The following is a 21,621-nucleotide window of genomic DNA, read 5'->3' as shown; positions in this document are numbered from 1 at the left end:
CATTTTGCAATGAAATTGCATACGAAAAAGTAACTACAGCAAAATAACACTTTTCCATTCTACTGATATCTACCTATTCTAGCAACCATCTTGATTACCAGTAAGAGCAGCTCTTTCTTTAAATAATCTCTATACAAGTAAAAGAAGTATGGAAGTTAATTGTCTTTTATGACTGCAAAAATCCTCTGGAATAAAAACCCAAAAGACTGTAATAGTTCAAACGTGAATTAGTACCAATTTATTCAATCATATTTAAAACTTTTTTGTATTAGAAATCTTATCCTAGTGCAACTAGGACTCCTTGCTGTACTCACATAGATCCACCAAACAGGTGCATGTTTAGTAGCTTGCATTTAATATTATCCATATTTCATGTATCCACATATCAGTACTATAGCATTAGAAATTGGCCATGTGCAGCTTAAACGGTACATATACTTTTACAGTGAGATTTCATTAACAAAACCACAAAACTAGTGGAAATTTGCATGCAGACACATATTACTGGACTTTTTGTCCAAGCTATAGGACAAGATTCATATTGTTTGTCTGCCTAACTTAGTTTCTTGTGATGTCAAAATTTCTTTTGCAAGAATCTTCCATGCAATTTATATTTTTAGTTCATTTTTTGGTGGGATTATTATTTTTTTTTGTCTGAGAATGAAGATTCTAGCCCTTTTACTTCTTTTATAGGGCTCTAGGTTAAATACAAAGAGGTTATACTTACAGTACCATAGCTAAAAGAACACGATTGTTCAGCATCAGTGAAAATAGAAGTTACAGTAGTGCTTTTAAAGTTAAAAAAGTTCCACATTCATTTTCAACTTCATTTCATTCATTTTCAATAAGTTTGCTTCTACATGAAAGCTAACACATAAATAAAAAGATAGAGGTGAGTAAATTGAAGACTGAAGATGATATAATTGAAGAAGAATGATATAATTCCTAGAATGACACGCAGTACTTTCAAAATGTTTCATTCTTAGGCTTTTGGATTGAAAGCCACAGGAAAGCATAGGTGGTATTGGTGATTTGCCCTTGGTTTATCTCTTTTTGTCATAAATGCTTGAAAATAGAAATGTTTGGATTACAATATTTCCATCTTTTTCTTTTCCCAAAACTTATTTTTTTTTCTGGTTTGATTTTGTTCAGATAAGAAAATAAAACACCATTAAAACCATTAATTTTAATCAAGCAAATTTTTCTGTTATTTAAATTTTAAATATTTCACAAAGCTCCTTACAGGGTTCAGCTGCCTTAAAAAAAAATTTTTTATTCTTGTTTCCTAAAACTAGTCAAAATAAAATAATGACAATGGCTGAAATAAGAGCTTTGAAACAGATGTCTGAATTTATGTTCTTTATTAGGAAGATGGGTTCTATACTGTTCAGCTAGTTCAGGTGATAATGAATACAAGACAGAACTTTGACTCACCCTCACAAGATTGGAAGTTACTCTGTTGTGCTTCCACTGTTTAAAAGCAGTAAGTATAGCAAGAATACACATTATACTGTACAATTTCTTAACTTTCAATGATCATAAGCTGTTAAATATTATCAGTTCTTTCAATTTAAAAAAATATTTTATGTATGCATTGAGCGGTGGTTTTTTGGTGATCTACTTTACTGTTTCAAGCCTGTCTGACTTTGAATTTATTGACATGGATACACATCCAACCCAATTCCCATTGAATGACGGTTATCAATTTCCAATACCTGGATTTTCAAGAGTGCCATTATGCTCCTTCTGCCTTCCACTACTGCTAGGATACCAAGGACCTTAACTGCACACCTGTTAAGCTCTGGCAAGAGAGCACGGTAGCATTATTATGCTTGTTCAATACCTTTGGATCAAAAGATTGTCTATAAATCTGAACTTTTCCCTAGTTTCATGCTTCTGACTTTTGGACAGTTTTCCATTGATAAGAAGATATAAACCTGGTTTATAAATTATCTCTGATACACACAACATTTGTATATTTTTTTTTAATATTAAACAGTAACAGGATAAACCAAATAGTCCTAGGAGCAGTTTCTGGAGTCAAATCTGTTCACTGTAATTGAAGGCACTAAGGACTATGTTAGAGGCTCATATGCCCTCTTACTCCTTTTTCTGACTGCAAAAAATCTTAACTTTTGCTCTTTGAACCAACAAACCATGAACAGGAGTGATAAAGAATATCCACCTCCAGAACACAAGACAGTCTTTAAAAGAAGTCACTTTGATAATCTTCAGGCTGATTAAAAGCTTAGACTTTATATTTATCACATCCCAAGTGAGAGCTTGTCTACCACTGCCATTTTAAAAAGTCATTGCTATGTTTTCTCGAGAGTCTACATGAAGACAGTATAAATGTTCTGCAACCACTTTACCGTGAAGAGCACTGCTTGCTATGTTCACACAATGCCTCCAAGATAGGGTTGCTCTGGGGAGAAAAGTAACGTCTTGTCTGAAGTTCTGACTGAGGGACAGAAATACAGCAGATGCCCTGGTACTGTCCTTTCCTGGAATGAGGAGGACACTAGGCATCTACAGGCACAAGCCTTTAAAAAAAAAAGGCCTTCCAGAGCAAAAATGCAGACAACAAGCCTATTCATGGACTATCAATCAATCAGTCACATGGAAATCTCATTTGGGAGTTGTGAGAACTCCAGAATATTGGAAAGTACTATTTCTTTAATCATAATATTGAATGCTTATTTCATTTCTAGATCAAAGTGATAAACTGGTTTATTTAAAAATAAACTGTGAAATACTGCACAGATAAAAATACTGCAAAAGTAAAAAGCAGTAAAATAAGCAGTGAAATGACATTTTAGAACTTGTTCAAAAGAAAGAGCAAAAACATTTTTTTCCACTGTAATTTGATGAAAATCATTGATATTGCACTCAAATATACACTGGCTTAGTTAAAACAGAACATTGAAACTGTTTAGCCAAATTCTTTCAATTTTAATATCAGAATATTCTATTGAAACAGAAGAAAAATCTGAAGCATATTGCAAAATTATCTCATTTATTGAAGGTTTTGAACATTCATGAATACTTTTTTTTTCCAAAAATTCTTCCCACCCTATTTATTACTCGTCTTTCCCTAGGTTTAATTTTTAACAAGCATTCACAACATCTGTCCCTTTTTTAGTACAGTTGAGATTATTAAAATAAAACAAAATAAAATAAAACTGCTTAAAATGGAAACTTTTCTTTAATGGGTAATCTGCCAAGTTAGCTTCTGAAAAGCCAGTATTAGAAATTAAGAAAAAAGAACTTTGTTTCATGAAGATATGCTGCCCTAAAGATACCTAAAAACAATTCTAACTGAATTCTATCTTTGAAACACAATAGGGAGAAGAGAAAAACTTAATTCTCCATGCAGACCAGAAATATGGAATGTTCAAGGAATATATTACAGTCCCAAAGTATCAGTTTGTCTGTGTGGTACAGTGTTCTCATTCTCGTACCAGTAGTATCTGTTTAGCCAACTCAGTGATGAATAAAATACAGAATAGTCACTGAATGCATAATTTAAGCATGTGCTGTGAGGAACAAAATTCTTGCATCATACATGAAGTCTTATCAAATGATTATGCAAGAGAATACTAACCCTCAAGCTAAAACATAAACAAGGGTAGGCCTGCGGTGCCATTTAACATCAGCTATAGGTTTTTAAATATATATATACACACAAGTGTGCTGTTGCTAAGAAGAGCTGCAATAAGGAGTACTTTAGAAAAGAATTTGAGTCGTCCAGCATACAGAACTAAGGCAGCAGTTTCCCTGATTGCCTTTCACCCTGGGGACTCAGTTGTAAATCGTGGTAAGAGTAGGCAGAGATTGCTTTCTCTCAATGACAGCTGTCAAGGGTTACATGGGAAATGAATTCTGGCACTCTCAATTTAGTCTGTTGAGAAAAGCAGGAGAATGCTTTAAGTCTGCCCTGATGACTTTGGAACCTCACACTGAGTAGATTCAAACCCTTGAGGACAAAGAATTGAAAAGACCGTGTCAGGGTCCTTTAGGCAGTTTTCTGTTAAAAAGTTGAATGATCATAAAAAGGTACATAATTCACAATATTTCATTTCTTGTTCTTGCTGTCTCTTTCGCTATTTTTTTTTTTCCTTGACAAAAACAATGTTAAGCTTTTTTTTCAAACTTTCATATATGATCAACAACCTTTTTATTTGAAAAGTATAGCATTAATGTTAGTATCTAGAACATGCATAGGGGCTGGCACTCAGAGTGAATAAGAGTAGAGAATACACTCTGATTTTATGACAAATTCTAAGAAACACTGTCTATAAAAAAAAAGGCACTGCTTGTGAAAGCACAATTACAAAATTGCGAGTGTATGGAATTTTAGTAAAGTTCAGTGCAAAGTCAACAATACCCATTCACAGTGAAGTAAAATAAAAAAAATAAAAACAACAAAAAACTGCTCAACTTAAAACTTCATTTTGCAAAAGTCTCAAATACATAGGAGTCTGATTTTTTACTTTTTATTTTTTCAATGGGGACCAGTTGGAGAATGATTTTATCATAGAAATTCTGGGTATGTAAACCTTAAAACTAAGATATTTATTTAGGAAGCAGTGTGTTTTGTGTTTTTACATACATTCTTAATATCTATCCAAATCTAAGGTCCTGGCAACATGTTTCTGATAAACCTAAACCAAGGAAATTTTCACTGTGATTAATGCAGTATAAATGTGTTTGGTAATAGAGCAAATTAACACCAATAATTTGCTAAATAATATCTTGGTATAAACAAGACCTTAAATAAGGTTCATAGATTCAGTGAAGTATATATCTCACATACGTTTGCTGGCGAGATGAAAATCTAAGACACACATAACTTTTCACTGCATTCTGAAATATTTGCCATTGATATAAACATGTCAAATATTCTGTCATTGTTACAAAAAATGCAGTCTTTCTTATGTTTTCTAGTGGAACATTTCTGCTGGAGTGCTCTGATAACTAACTAGCTAACTCTATACTAAAATAAAAATGGTGTAAGAAGTATGTTAAAAGAAATGCCATGAACCTGCAGTTATTTTTTTAAGCTTTGAACTGAGTTGGTCCAACTTTATAAAACAGTACTTTTTTTTTGGAACACCAAATTAACTAATTTAAAAAGCATGTATTTGTCTCTTGGGTACATATGAAATCTTTTCTTTCTATTCCATCCCCAGCATAAACCTAGGTGTTACACTGGCAGAAAGATCAGAAAGATAAAGTACTTACCTGTCATTGTTCTCTATATGTGTTCTCTATATGTAATTTTATTTGTGGGCATCTATGTACAAGTACTATCAACACAATAACTTTTGTCATAATAGTACAAAATCTGGGGTCACGTCTTAAAATCTTTCTCTTTAGATTTTTCTTCATCAGCGCATTGTTTTTCACATGGAAGAGGAACTCTATTCAGTTGCCCCAAAATATGTTTCTACTACCTTTTGAGATGTCTTTGCCTGATCTCCAGGCAGGTGCCACTCCAGAGAGGTGCAGGAATAATTTTAAGTCCTGTGTCATCTCTGGAAGTTTCAGGTAAATATCTCAAACACTGTATGGCATCTCCCATGTCACCTCACCTCTTTATATAGGAAACTTAGTCAAGCTCTAATTATCCTTCTGAAGGTTATCAACATGCTATTAACATGAACAGATTAGGTATATCTAACACTCAAAGTATACAAAAGTCTCAACAAAGGCCTCTGACTTTGGAAAAAAAACACCAAACAAAATACAAAATTTTCTCAGCTTATATAAATCCTTGATACCACCACAGATGGAAAACTGCTTAAATTCAGGGTTGCTTTATCTTTGGATGAGAAGAATTGGTTATCAGTCTTAGTCTTTCCCACCCTTCTATCAGTTGTCATCAGAAAGGTTATTTTTCTTGTCAGTGAAGGAGTGGAACATATTACCACTGGTTCAAATGATATACCCACTAAAGAAAACACAACAAAAATGGCAGTTCCTTATTGATATCAGATTCTTGATAAGACAAAAAGTCTAACTGAGCTTTTCAAGAATCTGTCAGTAATGAGATAAAGAAAGAAAAACCTTTCAAATTAGAAATTCAGTACAAAACCAAGATAAATGAACAGAGACCTGGATTTTTTGTTACTGACAAATAGCCTGGACTTATTGATCCAGACCGGAGAATGTGAGTAGCTCAAACCTCTGCAACTTTGCCAAAGAGATCTCCACAGTAAAAAAATTATCGTTTTAAGAAACGTTTTTTTTACAGGCGGAAAAATTTTAAATCTCATTTATAAGAAGGTATAATGGATTCTGAATGGAACAGTAGCAAAGGATATACACTTTTCCTGACATAGATTATTAATCTGACACTGCCTTATAAACTGGCAGCAAGTGATAGGACAGTTTATCCAAACCCAAAGAAAAGAAATTAGAGCAAGAAAATCTCCTTCTTGCAAATACTTGCATTCTAGAAGATGTGGTTAAGTGTGCTGTTTAATACAGCAGTTCTTACTTCAAGCATAATATATAGAAAAATGACCTGCAGTGCAATCAGGAGTGTAGAGCCCTGATGAGACCATCTGATTCAGTTCTCATTTTGGTGGTTAAGACTTATGAAAAGTAGAAAGTGCGAGATTGGCTTTCTGTGCTTCCAAAGACAAAATGGAAAGCAGTTCCAAACTGCTAAGGGAAAAAAAATCCGTACTGAATATATTTATTTTAGGATGCGATATTTTCATAGCTAGTTCTAGGATAGCACATTCAGACTGCACCAAGTCCTGCTCAGGCAGGCTTGTCGAAGTGAACAGAGATTTGGCTACTGGAATTTTTCTGATGCCATTTGATTCCAGTTTAAAGGCAAGTAAACTGACTACTTGGTATGTTCTTTATCAAATAAATAAAGGCAAAGATAGAGTCCATATGGAGATCAAAATGTCCTGTCTCACAAATTATGATTTTAAAATCATACTTCAGTGATCTCAACATTCCAGAAAAACTATTACAAATCTTAAATAAATATATATATAAAGGATTAAACATAAATTTATAAAATAGATATTATTGCTTCAATAATTTAAAGAAATTGGGGTTTTTATCTCACAAAGTATCCTAACATCACAACAATCCACTTTTTTTACTTGTGAAAGAAACAGTAGGAACACGAGTTTTTCCAAGACGTAGGTGTTTTAATGATTATGTTACCACAGAAGACAGAACCAAAATCCAATATTAAAAAATGTGGTCATTTTAAGGGATTAAAGGTTTTATTTGCTGTGCCAAAACAGTTTGCCAGAACAGATGAATTAATTATTAAATTATCAGAATAATGGCATTCTGGACTAGGGGGGAAATACCATTGTAAAGCAGTTCAGTGCTTTCAGTGCATTTAGGATATAAAAACATATTTAAACACTTTGTTGCATACAAGTTTTTATCATATGGCTCTAGAGTAGCACATATCTTTTGTGTGCACTACTTTTTTGTCAGGTAAAAACCTCATATAATTTATTTGGTGAATTTCCTGCCAGTGACTTATTAGTTAACTTACTACTGACACAATAGATAGATAGAAGCAATGTACCATTGCAAAAGAGTGCCTGAGAACTGCCCAGCTTTATTTTCTGAAAATATCAAGTTTTCCTATGCATATGTAATAGCTTAGTCATAAATAAAATAAAATAAAATAAAATAAAATAAAATAAAATAAAATAAATAATCTTCTGCAATATCTTCAAGCAGTAATCTATATTTTGTAGTAACTGCATGTAGAGTCTCAGTGAAGTGAAACCAAGTTTATTATTTACTCAAGTGAACTCAACTGAGGTTTGAAAGAAAGGTCATATGTAATGCTAATCAATTCATTAAGAGTAAATTTGATATAAGCCGTTTAGTTGGTAGATTTTTTTTTTTATTATCAATGTAAAATTATCATTTCAGCATGATTTCATAATTGAAATACACTTTATTATTTCTTAAATCTTTATTATTTCTTAAATAAGGAATTTTTGTTCTTCTTTCATGTAAATAATATAATTCAATATTTATTTTATTTAAGCCTTTTTGGCAAAAAGAATCTCTAGTAATTTTGAACTATGCAGATTCATCCTTTAATCCAAACTATATCAAATTATAAATAAAAAGCATAATTATCATAAAAATATGTTACAGCAATTTTCACAGGATATGGTCCAAAGATATAGTATTTACTGAAGTAAAAATCAAAAGTGGTATATCAAATTCTGTCTTAGTGAAATGCTGTAAATGCAATTATGCTATGAGGTTATAGGAAGGCAGTTTACAGTAAAGAAGACTCCTTTGCGCAGATATACAGGTAGAATTAAACTAGTTAGATGCATGAGGAGAAGTGTTCTGTGAAAACGTGCCTGGCTGGTATGGAGTTTTGAACCAGAGTACTCTGTACTTCTCTTTTCATTCTTTTGAAGGAATACCAAAAGTTTTGTTTCAAGTGAATTCCTAAATTCATTGTGAGCAGCAGCATATAGGCATGTTCTTTCCTAGAAAACTCCAATTACTCATTTGTTTTAAGACAGAATATTCACATACATGAAAAAATATATTTTCCTTTCACTTCAGCTAGGGTTCTTAACAGTGTCAAGTTAAGCATAAGCTTTGATGCTTGCAGGCTAGAAACAGTACAGTTTCAGGACCCTAGGATTTAGATAATCTCTTATAGTGTTCACCTTAGTCTGTGAGACTGTGTTTTAATCTGAAAAGCTTGCAGTTTGCTTATATTTGTTAACTCTGTACTATGCAGTAGCCTAAAACAGTGGGATTAGCAGAAAAATAAGTCTGGAGACACCACATACTGACTCAGCAAGATTCTTCAAATGCATCTGTAAAGTCTTTAGTCATAAATTCTACAGAATCACAGAATACCTGAACTTGGAAGCGACAGCTAAAGCAGTTTGCCCAGGGCTTTGTCCAGTCAGGTTTTGAATACCTATAAGAATGGAGACTCCACAGCCTCTCTGAGCAACCTGTTTAGGTGTTTTACCACCCTCACAGTTAAAAAGCTTTTCTTATGTTTCAGTTAGTGCTCTTTGCCTCTTGTCCATTCAGTGGGCACCACTGAGAAGTCAGACTGTCTTTTTTTATGCCCTCCCTTAAATAAGCATTGAGATTCCCCTGAGCCTTCTCTTCTCTAGGCTGAACAGCCCCAGCTCTCAGTTTCTCTTCAAATCACAGCTGAGTCCATGAGGGAAGTTTGTGTTTCTGTGAAAATATATTTAGGAAAGGGCAGAAAACACCACGGAGAAAGGAGGACGACACAAAAAAAATTAGTTAGAAACAACAGAGGGAACACGGAGGTTAAGGGAGAAGGTGGTGCATGGGGGAACAGATATTCTCTGCAGCCAATGGAGGACCCACACCAGTGCAGACAGATGTTCCTGAAGGAACTGTAGCCTGTGGAGAACCCATGTCAGAGAAGGGGAAAAAAGTGAGAAGGAAGGAATGGCAGAAGGAAACTGCTACATATTGACTGCAATGTCAACCCACCACACTAACCTAAAATAAGAAACAATACCAATTATCAAGACAATTAATACAATGCTTTAAAATTTCATATAATTGAAATAAAATCTCCAAAATTTCTAGATCAGAGATGCATGTAGTAGGTCAATGGTATAGAACTACTCTAACACTGATACACTTAAACTGAAGTGGATATTGATTATTTCCTTTGCACTACAACTAAATATATTTTGGTGCACAAATACATTTACAACAGTTATTGTTACTTTAGCGTATTCCTCTACAGAACCCAAAAGTAGGATTTCTTAGAGAAACTGCAAACTTTATGACCTATGTCTCTTTCAAACAGTTTAAATATCAACCTGGAGTTCAAGGTTGATCACACCTCAACACTTCTGTATTAGTCTGACCAAGTCTATTTTTCTCCCACTAATTGTGAGTTTCTTGTGTTCAACCAAGGCTCTGAGACTCACGTTTGGTGCTTTAATTCTTGCACATCTTCATTTTTGTAATTTCTTAGACAAGAATAAAAGTGGAGACTAACAGTTTTAATTGTGTTTTAAATAAAATTCTTGCTGATACACAAGACAGAAGAGAATCGAGCTCCTTCTTTTAACTTGAGATCACATTCTTCGAAATCATACACTAACAAACATTCCAGTGTAGAAAAACAATTATCCATTCCCTATACTGACCACTATTGCAAGCTGTAATTATATAAACACATAAGTCACATTTATTTCAATAACATTTACATCTTTATTGATTACAGTTCCTGAACAACTCTATGCTTTGTAACACAGACCTACAGTGAGGCAACAGACAAGCCGTAGGTGACAAGATTAGGTGGATCCTTACAGTTCGTGATGGAAGAGATACAAGTAGTCACTGAAAAATACCTATTGCTACAGAGAAAGAAATACTAAGTGAAGGGAAGAATGAAGTGAAGCAGCACTGAGTGAAAGGCAAAAGTCCAACTTCACAACACCTGCATGAGAATAGACAAAATTGTAGATACTCAACTGAGAGAACTCTCGGCCTCTCCGTTCTGGTAGGAGTTTGCCATTCTAAAGTGAATGGATCTTGGCAGAGTTGCATCTATAATACTCACTACTTTCAGAAAACGAACCTCCCTAAACAAGATTTCAGACCATAAATTCCCCTCGATCAAACTCGAATTTACACAATGAATTAAAAAATGAAAATGAAAGTAGACAGGAGACACAACTGAAATAATACTGGAGTAACTGTAAGGCTCCTAATTCTTAGGTTTATTTTTTAAATCTTCTCAGTCTTTGCATTATTTATTTTTTATAAATTTCCTTTTTTTTTGTTCCCTCTTTCTCTTGTTTTTCTTCTAATAAATGTACTTGAGTTCAGTGTAAATAGCTGAGTCACTCAGCTCATAAATGGGGTTGAACTTCAGTAAAACTACATAAACTCTGCCTCTGGGTCAAATAGAACAGATCCGAACTGCATCTACAGGATGAGTGAAAAAATTATATTTTCAGCACATAAAACCTTACTTAAATGCCTCACAGATGAGATAGAGGAGTTCATTCACCAAAGTCTAGAAAACAGTAGAAAAGGGGGAAAAGAAGTACATGAGCCTAAATAGGAACAGTTTGCTAATTCTTGTTTCTCCATTCCAATAATTATATTGCTATGCTAGTTAACTCACTTGAATAAATTCTGAGGGTAGTGACTGAGGGAATTGCCATCTCTGTATTGTTTTAATGAGAATGAAAGATCTAATTCCACACACACTGAGCTTGAAATTGCATCAGCTATCTCTGAAACAATATGATGAGCTAATCACCACAGATTATTATTATTATTAGGAAAAACCATTGTAATACAATATGATTTTTAATAAATCAACAGGTGGAGATAATAAAGCTATCAATAGCTGAAGTTAACTTCTTATTATATGATTTTTAGTCCCAGTGTTAGTATCCTTAGCACAACTTCGTTGACTGCAATTTCCTTTAGCACATTAAAGTTATAAAGGATGACAAGCATAGTACTCACATCAGTTTAACATTTAAGTGATCATTTTTCCAGTGAAAGAAAATACTCAAGAAAAGCTTACTAGCCATTGCATTTCTGGACAAATTATTTTATCTGCTTTAGTGTTAACCCGCTTTTCAACAAGCTGTCTAATTTGGACCTGTCTAATCAGAGAGGACAATCGAATTCCAGAGTTGTATTCTGAATAGTGGAAGATGAGATGATTTAAAAAATCATGGGTTTTAAATTGGTAAAGTAATCTTTAGCTTCTTAATTTTGTAGTCAGCATTCAGGCATGAAATATAATCCATGCTAGGGAACTGAAAAGTTCATCAGCCTAAGGAAAAAAAAGTGACTTGTGTGATATTCCTTTCAGAGGATGCATGATTTAGCAAAGATTTGCCAAATTATGTCACTGAAGGAAAATTTTGCCAGCCTTGCCAATTCCAACTTAACACTCAAAAATCTATCTTGGGTACAATACATATATTTTTTTCTATGTATATGCATACATATATAGATAGATCAATTGATCAATCGATTGATTGATCTTTGTGTTCTATTTCTTTGCATGTTCCATACCAGGCAAAATTATCAGGTTCTCTCCAGAGACTAAGAATTTTTAATTTGTTTTTGGTTTACACATTTGGAAATTAGTACTGTTGTTAAAAGTTATAAATGGACCCAGACAAATCCAGCTTTGAAAAGAGAATATGACTAGAAACAACATTTTAAAATTAGATCCAATACAGTACATTTCCTTCTGGAGCTTTCACAAAAAGAGCACTGAAAGATATACAGTATCTCAAAAATTTTTTGCAGGATATTAAGATCTTTCAGTATATCTTACATGATTCACTTCATGTCCTGCCTTTCACCTCTCTGACAATTTGCATCTATTTTATAGCCAGAAGATATTCAATCTGCCTCAGTGATTCAGAAGAAAACATTTCACCATATCATTAAATATTATCAGCATCCTATTGGATTCAGCATTGAGAAAGCATGTACCACACTAGTACAAGCTATTTTGGGGCATAAAACATAAAAACAGCAGACCAATGAACATTTTAAAATGTCTGATAAGATTAAAAAGGTCTGATAAAAAAATTGGTGAAACAGACCAAAGTTTTGATATTAGCTCCATATTCTGCAATGATAGAGAAGGTTGAGGAAAGTAAAAACAGTGGCCATAAATGAAAGGAGTAACAATAGGATAACTTCAGAGACTTGTTTCCCTTTTAATCTTAATTACATTACTGGTATCTAGACAAATAAATGATAAGGACACAATGAAATCTGAGAACTTTGGATTGTGTTTTAAAATGGTTTCTTTTTGTCCTTCCGTAGTACGCACATTTGATACACAGGTTTCTTCATAACACAAACCCTTGCTTCATTCTCACCTCTCAAACTTCTTCATCTTACCCAGAGCATACTAGTAATCAAGTTCAGATATGTCTTTGCAAAAAAAGAATCAGAATTAAGTCTTACTTTATCATATTTTTCTGGGGAAAGAAAAGTCGGGTTTCACATGTACAAAAGTATTGAACATCTCTTAGGTATTGCTAGGAAATACAGAAGAATTAAAAGTGTTTTGATGCATGAATATTCATTTACATAAGTATGTTTTAATAGGAGTAATGGATCATTTATGGAAACTATAGTGCACCTAATTCAGGCTAAATATCAAACTGTAATTTATTAATGTAATATAACTTTTGAGATACAAAGTACACTTTGTATGTCTATAAACTAAATACAGTCTGAGTATTGAGGTATAGATTGAGGTATAGATTGCAGTCTGAGAACTTTGAGGTAAAATACTGAAAAGCCTAGACTTCCCCAATACCCAGCCCTAACTCCGTTTTCCAATATAGAAATGCAAAAACTCAAATAAAGGTGGCAATAATTTCCTAAAGGTCAGGTTTCTGAATTATACTCCAATATTTTGAAAGCAAGGTAAAGGATCATGCCTGAAATAAGTCATTAGAGAGCAGAGAACGTATGAGAAAGTTTCTTACCTCGGCAGTTGGGTAAAGGGCTACTCCACTGCCCATTGCTCCGGCACTGTGCTCGAGAAGCACCCTGAAGTAAGTACCCAGTGTTGCAAGTAAAATTTACAACATCATTTAAATTGAACTCACTGCCATTAGTCATTCCATGAGCTGGATTCCCAGGATGTCCACACGTGATTGCTGTTAAAAGAAAAATAGGCAGGCTAGCACCTAATTCAAAGGTACTGTTCCATGGAATCACTTGCAGGTTGGAGCTCTTATTTTTTTTTTTCCTTCTGAATTTGTCTTTTGTATTTATACAAGAAGCTTAAGAAAAACTAGGATATATTTATTCAGAATTCTTAACTGACAGGAGAAAGAACTTAATTTTTCAATAAAACTTTTAGAATTTACTTTTTACCTTATGTTGAAAGTTGTAATATAAATAATTATATATATGTATGCATTTTGACACTCATCGGATATGTATCAGACCTTAACAAATGTAAAGAGTTCACTATATTTCCTAGTAGTGCAAATAAAAAAAAAAACATTTTTTTCCCTGCAAACTTCAAAATGCAGTAGGGCTAAACAAATTGAATTTTATTACTGCTTCAGAGCATTCTAGAATTCTGAAGCATTCCTGTTTCAAAGTTCTTGAGTTGCTTTGCTGAAGTAGTGATCCTTTTAATCAGATTTTCTTATAGCGATAGAGAAATCATTGTTGGAAGTAAATCTTTCCCATTTTGTGTATTACATGTGTTGATTGTGCTTAAATGACACATAAAATACACTTCTGATGGTCAAGCTCCAGCTTTCTACATAACAAGACATTAAAATGATACAGAAAAATATAGAAAAGCCTAGACGACAATATAAAATCAGAATGTATATATATGCACACACACACCACCCCCTTTTCAACATTGTGCTGATGATGTTTATTATACTCAAATAAATATCCTATACACAGGTTTATCTTTTGCTTTATTACTTTGTGGATTTTTTTTTTTAATTGAAGAGACAGGTGAAAAATAATTTATATGTGTTTCTTTTTATTTTATCATGGAGTTCACCTGTGAAACCGTATTTTCAACAGTACCTGATCTTTGGGAATTAAACTGGACACCTTCCTGTATACAGACTTATATATTTAGCCCTTGAATTGTATAAATAAATCTACTTAAAACACTTGAATCCTTTCTGCACCATCTCTTTTGCAGCATTTGAAGACGAAACCCGAAACATCAGAATAAAATTTTACTACATGCACAGGATCAACTTTATTCTAGCCCATTGTTGCATTTTTAAACTGCTAACAGATGATCAAGTTTCAATAAATAAAGCAATTTCCAGGGCCATACTAAATCAATTAACACAATTCTTATAGAAAAACCTATTACATTATGAAAAATGCTATTACCTTAAACTTTCTCCAGTTTCCTGAACAAGTTACATGCTGTAGGTTTTAACAACATAAAATTTAGGTCTCTTGTAAAAATTCTGATAATGAAGGATAATTCTGTTCAGTTGCCCTTTTCAACAAAACATACCCTAGTCAGTCAGTTCCTGTTTAGACCTCATTACTCTTGACAGGATGCTGGTTTTGTAACACCTTCCAGAAACTAAAGATCTCGGACACCGAGATCTTAATCGCTGCATCTAGTTCTGCCACTGCTCCATTCTAGTTACTAGACATCATTGACCTGTTGACTGATCAAGACTGCAGTAGTTGCATTCACACAGCAGCAAGTACTTAAAAGACTTTTTTTTTAAAAAAAAAAAAAAAAAAGAAAAGCAAAGTAGATAATTTTGGCATTATAGTGTTTTCAATCACCACTAGGTTTTTATGCAATGAATTTAATATTAGTTACCTAAGCAGTAGTCAAGATATTTCAAATAAAGGTTACTACTGTTGTTTTTATGTCATCTAAAGGGTGAATTACAAATTCCCTCTTCCATCCTAATACAAATAACTGCCCTATGCATGCATATCCACACACACACTTAGTCCTAAATATGTCATGGGAAAATAGATGCACTTGGCATGTCTGAAATCAACACTCACTAAGGAATCACACGTTTCCCTTTTATATTGCAAAGAGATCAACCCACTTAATGTAATATAATTCTCAAATATATACTCTAGTCTTTAACTCAGTATGTTTCCCGTGGAGGCTTGTGGAGACTGCCATATCATCACAGAAAATACGTAACCCAGAAGTAGTAATGGTAGTACTGATAGTACTTGGACAAGAAAAAAATCTAGTCTGACTACCAAGCTATATAACTAAACCTATGTTTCGGTCATCATTAATATAGTATATATTTCTAGTAAAGAAGGTTACTCTCCTGATTTTTGTTGTGCTGTTACCCACAAGGAACTAATCAGACATCACATTTCATGTTAACTCTCAATAATCAGTAAGTGAAAAGATCTTTCAGAAAATATTTGGCTAAAATGTGGTCCAACTGGTTACCCAACAAAGAGATAGGAAAAAACCTGTGTGTCAAAAATTGTGCAAGATGAAGGAGGCTGACTTTCATGTGAAACTAAGAAGCTAAAGTAGTCATAGGTGGAGTACTCTGCATACTTCCTTGGATAATATTTTTTGAAGATTACAATGTCTAGTACTTACAACTCAAATTCCTTTCAAAGCCAATTAGAAATATAAAATGATGTGTGATCTTCTGTAAAAATCTCACAAAATATAGACCAATTTGTGGTAAATTTTCAGGGGCACAGACCATTAGGGAGCACATTTCTAGCATCGGTAAACAGTGTGTTTTCACTTTCCTTTTCAGAAATAACAGCAAATTTAATGAGAATTGAAAGAAAGAAAGAAAGAAAGAAAGAAAGAAAGAAAGAAAGAAAGAAAGAAAGAAAGAAAGGAAAATCATCTGAAGCTTGGATGCTGACATTAAAAAAAATCGTCTTGTATGGCTCTTTAGTCTGGCAGAGTTAGCAAAAGAAACCATGTTGTAACTGAAAGTATTAGGCAACATATAATGACAGAAATTGCTGCAGGTTCTTCTCATAACAGTAATGATAACATCAACTTAGAAAGAAACAGCCTCCCACCCCTCCTCAGCTTTGCCCCTTTCTTTTGAAGAGATTTTATTCACTGCATGGTAAAATTAATCTACTAAAAGTAACAATGATAGCTGGTGGCATTTCTCCTTGATGAACATAAATCACTTACTTGAAGATATAAAAAGGATTTTAAAAGGACAATGACATTTGGCAGATATTTCCTGCAGCTGTATACAGGTAGAAATTTTCATTTTACCACTAAGAAAGAAAATACTGAAAATTTTGAAATCTGGTGACTTATCAGTAATATATTTTCTCAGAAATGAAACAAAGATACTAACATGGATTGAACAGAAAAGCTGATTATCTCAGTGACTATCTCTGTGTAGACAAAAATACTTCTGTCTGAATTTCAGACATCTTAAAAAATTACAAAATTGAAATAATTGATATAAATCCTCTGTTCAAAATAACACAAATTGTATAAAAATGTTCAACTACGTTTAAAAAAGTAGTAATAATTCAGTGAAAAATTAATGATACTTACAGACACAAACAGGAGTTTGTCCAGACCACTTGTGATCCTGTAGGCAAATTCTGACAGATGTACCAACAAGTCGAAAGCCAGGATTACACTGGTAAACTACGGTATCACGATAACTGAAACCATCTCCACTAATGTGACCATTTACAATTGGATCCGGAGAACCACAGTGACCAGCTACAATAAAAGAACAACCCATCAAAAAACATATATTCTTACCAACCTTGCCAACATTCACAAGAATGCTCATAGGAAAACAAAATTTCATCCTTGCTTTAAATAAACAATATATTAGTCAAACACTGCACTGTACAGAACAAGTTCTGAGGTGTAAAAACTACAGGTGATTTTCCTTCTACTTTTTCAGGGTGAAATGATGTTCAAACAGTTTTAATTTTCATATGTATAGTTTCTGAAGATTCTGTTGCAGAAATGACAAATTTGTCAGAAGAATGTCTGGAAAATGTAAATTGCAAATGTCTCAAACGCCTCATGTCTCAAAATGTCTCACTTAATTGCTAGAAAACTGACAATTTTAGCATGGGTACTTTTTTCCCCTTTTCCTTAGTAAGGTTGCCTTTTTGCTCAGAGAAATGTGAATTAAAAGGTCTTTAACTCTCAAACCCATACTATTATTTCATTATAGAGTTCTGATTTCTCTTATTCATGATTTGCCTTGGACTTTGTAAGTAGATCTCTACTAATAAACTCGTAAACATAATTGTACCATTCTCCGACAGAGGCCAACCAGCACATAGCAGTCTACATCCATAAAATTAAAATCTCTTGCTCTCCAGACCAGCACAGCTGCTAGCAAGCTGCCTACCAGGATCAGTACTGGTTTAAGCTATCTTGAACCATTATTGGAAATTGTCTTGGAGAATACTAGACAAAAACATGTCCAGGCATTTTTCTAATGATTTAACAGGAGAGAGGATCAAGTTTCATGCTCGTTTGCAGGTCCTGGTGTTGTTATTTTATTAGAGCAAACACAACCCTTGTTATTATACGCAATCAACAATGTTTTAGTAATGAATTGTAAAAAGTGTTTCTATTTATGTTTTGTCTTTCCAAGTAATAATCACTTTTATGTTATCTTCAGCTGATTCTTAGCTAACCTGACATATTTAATGTTTTTTCTATGTTTATAAATTCATATCCATGACAAAATTATAATAAACTCTTATTTATATTGCTTTCTAATTTGGTCAGTACACTTTGAAATAGCCACATTTTCCAGATGGGTGAAGGCATGGAAAGGGAGGAATGTCTACCAGCACTATTTCCTCCTTAGTTATATCAGCTGCTGTTAAACAATACAGAATGCATTACTCCAGGGTAATAGCACTCTTGGCACTAAGGAAGCCAAAATAATGATTTCATTCTCTCTAGATTCTTCATTCTGGTTGAAAACAGAGCTGCTGAGCAGGAAACTATTTCTCTTTACTGATTAAAGAGCAGAAAAAAGTTCATTTTTTTTGGTGACACTAATTAATTACAACCTGCAGTAAGTTCATCTGAAACTATGCCAAGTCTTCATTTTGAGATGAGGACAGGGATCTGAGGCTCATGCCCACTGCTAGAATAGGGGTGTGTGATGTTCTGTTTCACACAGACTGCATCAATCAACAGCAGGCTTGTCTGTAAATTAACTTATTTGGGACTGAATCTCCTTTCTACTAAAGCCCCTTTCATAATGCTAGACAGTATATTTTATTTACACTTAATGGCTCCTCTAAACATTAGAAGGGTAAAACACATGCCACTTGATTACATTTTTCATACATATAGGATTACTATAATAACTTTAATTGTAGGATTGCTGATGTCTTTAAGGAGACATTGTGATATTGTTCTGTAAATTTGTGGAAGAAAGTCTGAATGTAAGCTTTTCACACCCAACATGTTATACAGCTACTCTTCCCCTGACAGGGTGTACAGCAACAGAGAGTAAGAAGGACATTGAAAGTATATTTTTCTCCTTTAAATGTCTCATAGAATAATTTACCTTATTGTTCTCAGTCTGAATTACTAATATGATCCCCCTTACCATTCTCCCTCCTCCAGCCTCACTTAGCCTCTCCTTATAGATCACATACTCCAGCCCCTAGCCCCTTAATGTGCCCTTCCCCCAGACTTGCTTCAGTTTCCCATCTCTCTCTTGTATGGTGGAGGACACAAAAACTACACACAGTCTTCCACATGAGTGCTGAAGAGGTAATAATAACTGTGACCCACTGACTATACTGCCGTTCACACAGTCCAGTCTGTGTTCTTCTTTACTGCAAGACCTGTTCAGCCTCTCCCCTGCGTCACCTGGGTGGCTTTCTGTAAAGCTTCTTTTTTTCCCGTCAGTTCCAAGTTGGTACTCATGCATGATATTATTCTAGGAGAAGTACAGGATTCTGTATTTGTCTTTGTTGAACTTCATGAGCTTCCTGTTGGCCCATTCCTTCAGATACACAAGGTCCCTTTGTCTAGCAGTACTGCAATCCAGCATAGCAACTGTTCTCCCATCATTTCGTGTCATCCTCAAACTTGCTGAGGCTGCACCCCAACCTGTTATCCAAGTCACTGACAGAAGCTAGAATTGGCCTCAGTATTCAACTTCAATATCCCCTGGCTACTAGTCATACCTTGAATCATGAAACACTACCCCAGGGTTTGTTGGTTTAATTAGTTTTCCACCCATTTTGTAGTCCCCTCATCCAGTCCCTGTCTTCTCAATTTGGCTACAAGGATACTATGGGAGACTGTTTCAAAAATTTTGCTAGAACACAAAGGGAAAGAAGTCTGCTGCTGAAATCTACTGAAATCTACATCTGATGAGACAGTCATCAGGAAACATTAAGTAAGATTATTAAGGTTTGCATTTGATTGTTCCATCCTGTCTGTTCCCAATTATTTTCTTGTTTTCCTTATGCCTGGAAATGGACTTAGTTCCTAATACTTGCTCCCTAGTTTTTTCCAGGGACTGAGGTGAAATAGCTAGCCTCTTGCCTTTTTTGGTTATGATGTTATAATTGTTTTCTTTTTCCAGTAATTACAGTTGCTTCCACCTTTCAAGCACGGTAGAAAGCAGCCTCACAATGATATATGCCATCACCTCAGACTTACCCAGTCAAATCACAGATATTAGTTCAGTTTATTTGAGTAGTTCCTTAAGTGATTCCTTCTACCGTCATATCATCTCTACCCCTCCAGCTGTACTATTAGGAGCAACAACTTCATAGTCTGGCTAGTCTACAGCCTAGATGAACCATGTACTAGAGTAGAGGTATACCTCAGTTTTAATCAGAATTTCTTCTCCTGAAGAAAACAATTCTGCATGACCTTAAATATTCAGGTATTAGAACAATTCTGAAAATTGTCATTCAGGCATTTGGGACACCTGCAGATTTTGGGAAAGGAAGTCTATGAAACAGATGCAAAATGGGAAAAGAGAATCTGTATTTATATAAAATAGAATGGAATACATTTGATTTTTAAAATTTTTTCTATACGTAAATAATGAAAAATTGAAAAGCAGATGCTGCACTGAAACCAAACACAGGGAACCACAGGAAATTTCAAGAAGAAAGATAGCTGACATGTGCCAACTGACATAACGCAAAATACAAAATGTTATGCACTTTCTAGTAAATGGGGATTTAACAAGTTGCTGGACTTACTATGTCAGTCATTTCATTTACAGATCATTCCAGCTATTGGATTTAATGATTTTTCTGAGAATTTTGACTCATTAAGGTTAAATATTCCAACAACTCAAGAAGTGAAAGAGCAATGTAATAGCACAAAACGTATGTAATTTTCCCATCAAGTAAAATCAGATTAAAAGAAAATTAAGGAGGCTGCTAGTGGATTTTTTAATAAAATATGCTCTCAAGAATTAAGAAAATTTTTCAGATGGTTCAAGATTGGTTCAGTAGTTTTATTCTAAAACATTTGGAAATTTGAAGATAGAAATAATTTTATTTTATTTTAATAAGAATTTGAAATATAAGCCAATATCACAATATCATACTGTAGTTTACCCATGAGTTATCAATTACAGGATCAGAAATTTTTATACAAGCACAGTCAGCAGTAGCATTTTTTCACACTGACAAATGCAGAGAATTATATATATTATAGAATTACATAAGATGGAATTCTTATTTTTTTTTTGAAAAAAATATATGCTAAAAAGCAATGAAAATGGAATGAAGTGGATTATATTTAAGATCAGATTTTAAAGAATGTCCTTGACTTGTTTATGTATAGTTTTGTACCTGAAAGTCATAAAAAGTCAGGAAAAAATATCAGTTCAGGAAAACACTTTAGTCCCTAATTAAATGCCACCAAAACCAGAGATCACAGAGATGGAGTTAAGCAAACTCTTAAATGCTTCCAATTTGATCTATGCCCTATATGTATGTATGGTCACTCACACCCACAAAGAATGCACACAGACACATATGTTTTGTGACTTATAGGTGCAATTATTCTTGGAAGGAAAAATGGGGACAAGAGATAAAATATCAGCAGCATGAGTAATTGAGTGAAATTGAAAA

The 21,621-nt window shown here is 33.8% G+C and overlaps 1 protein-coding gene across 1 annotated transcript in view; it reads right to left on the bottom strand.

Moving 5' to 3' along the window:
• Window positions 1-21,621, bottom strand: part of CSMD1 (CUB and Sushi multiple domains 1) — a 1,320,281-nt gene that overhangs the window by 42,366 nt on the left and 1,256,294 nt on the right. Inside the window, 2 exon segments of the mRNA XM_068415956.1 lie at window positions 13,518-13,691; window positions 17,072-17,245. Of these exon segments, the coding sequence (XP_068272057.1) occupies window positions 13,518-13,691; window positions 17,072-17,245 (348 nt within the window).

This window comes from Nyctibius grandis, chromosome 1 (assembly GCF_013368605.1).
Source record: "Nyctibius grandis isolate bNycGra1 chromosome 1, bNycGra1.pri, whole genome shotgun sequence".
NCBI classification, from domain to species: Eukaryota; Metazoa; Chordata; class Aves; order Nyctibiiformes; family Nyctibiidae; genus Nyctibius; species Nyctibius grandis.
This window is presented reverse-complemented; position numbering and strand designations above follow the sequence as displayed.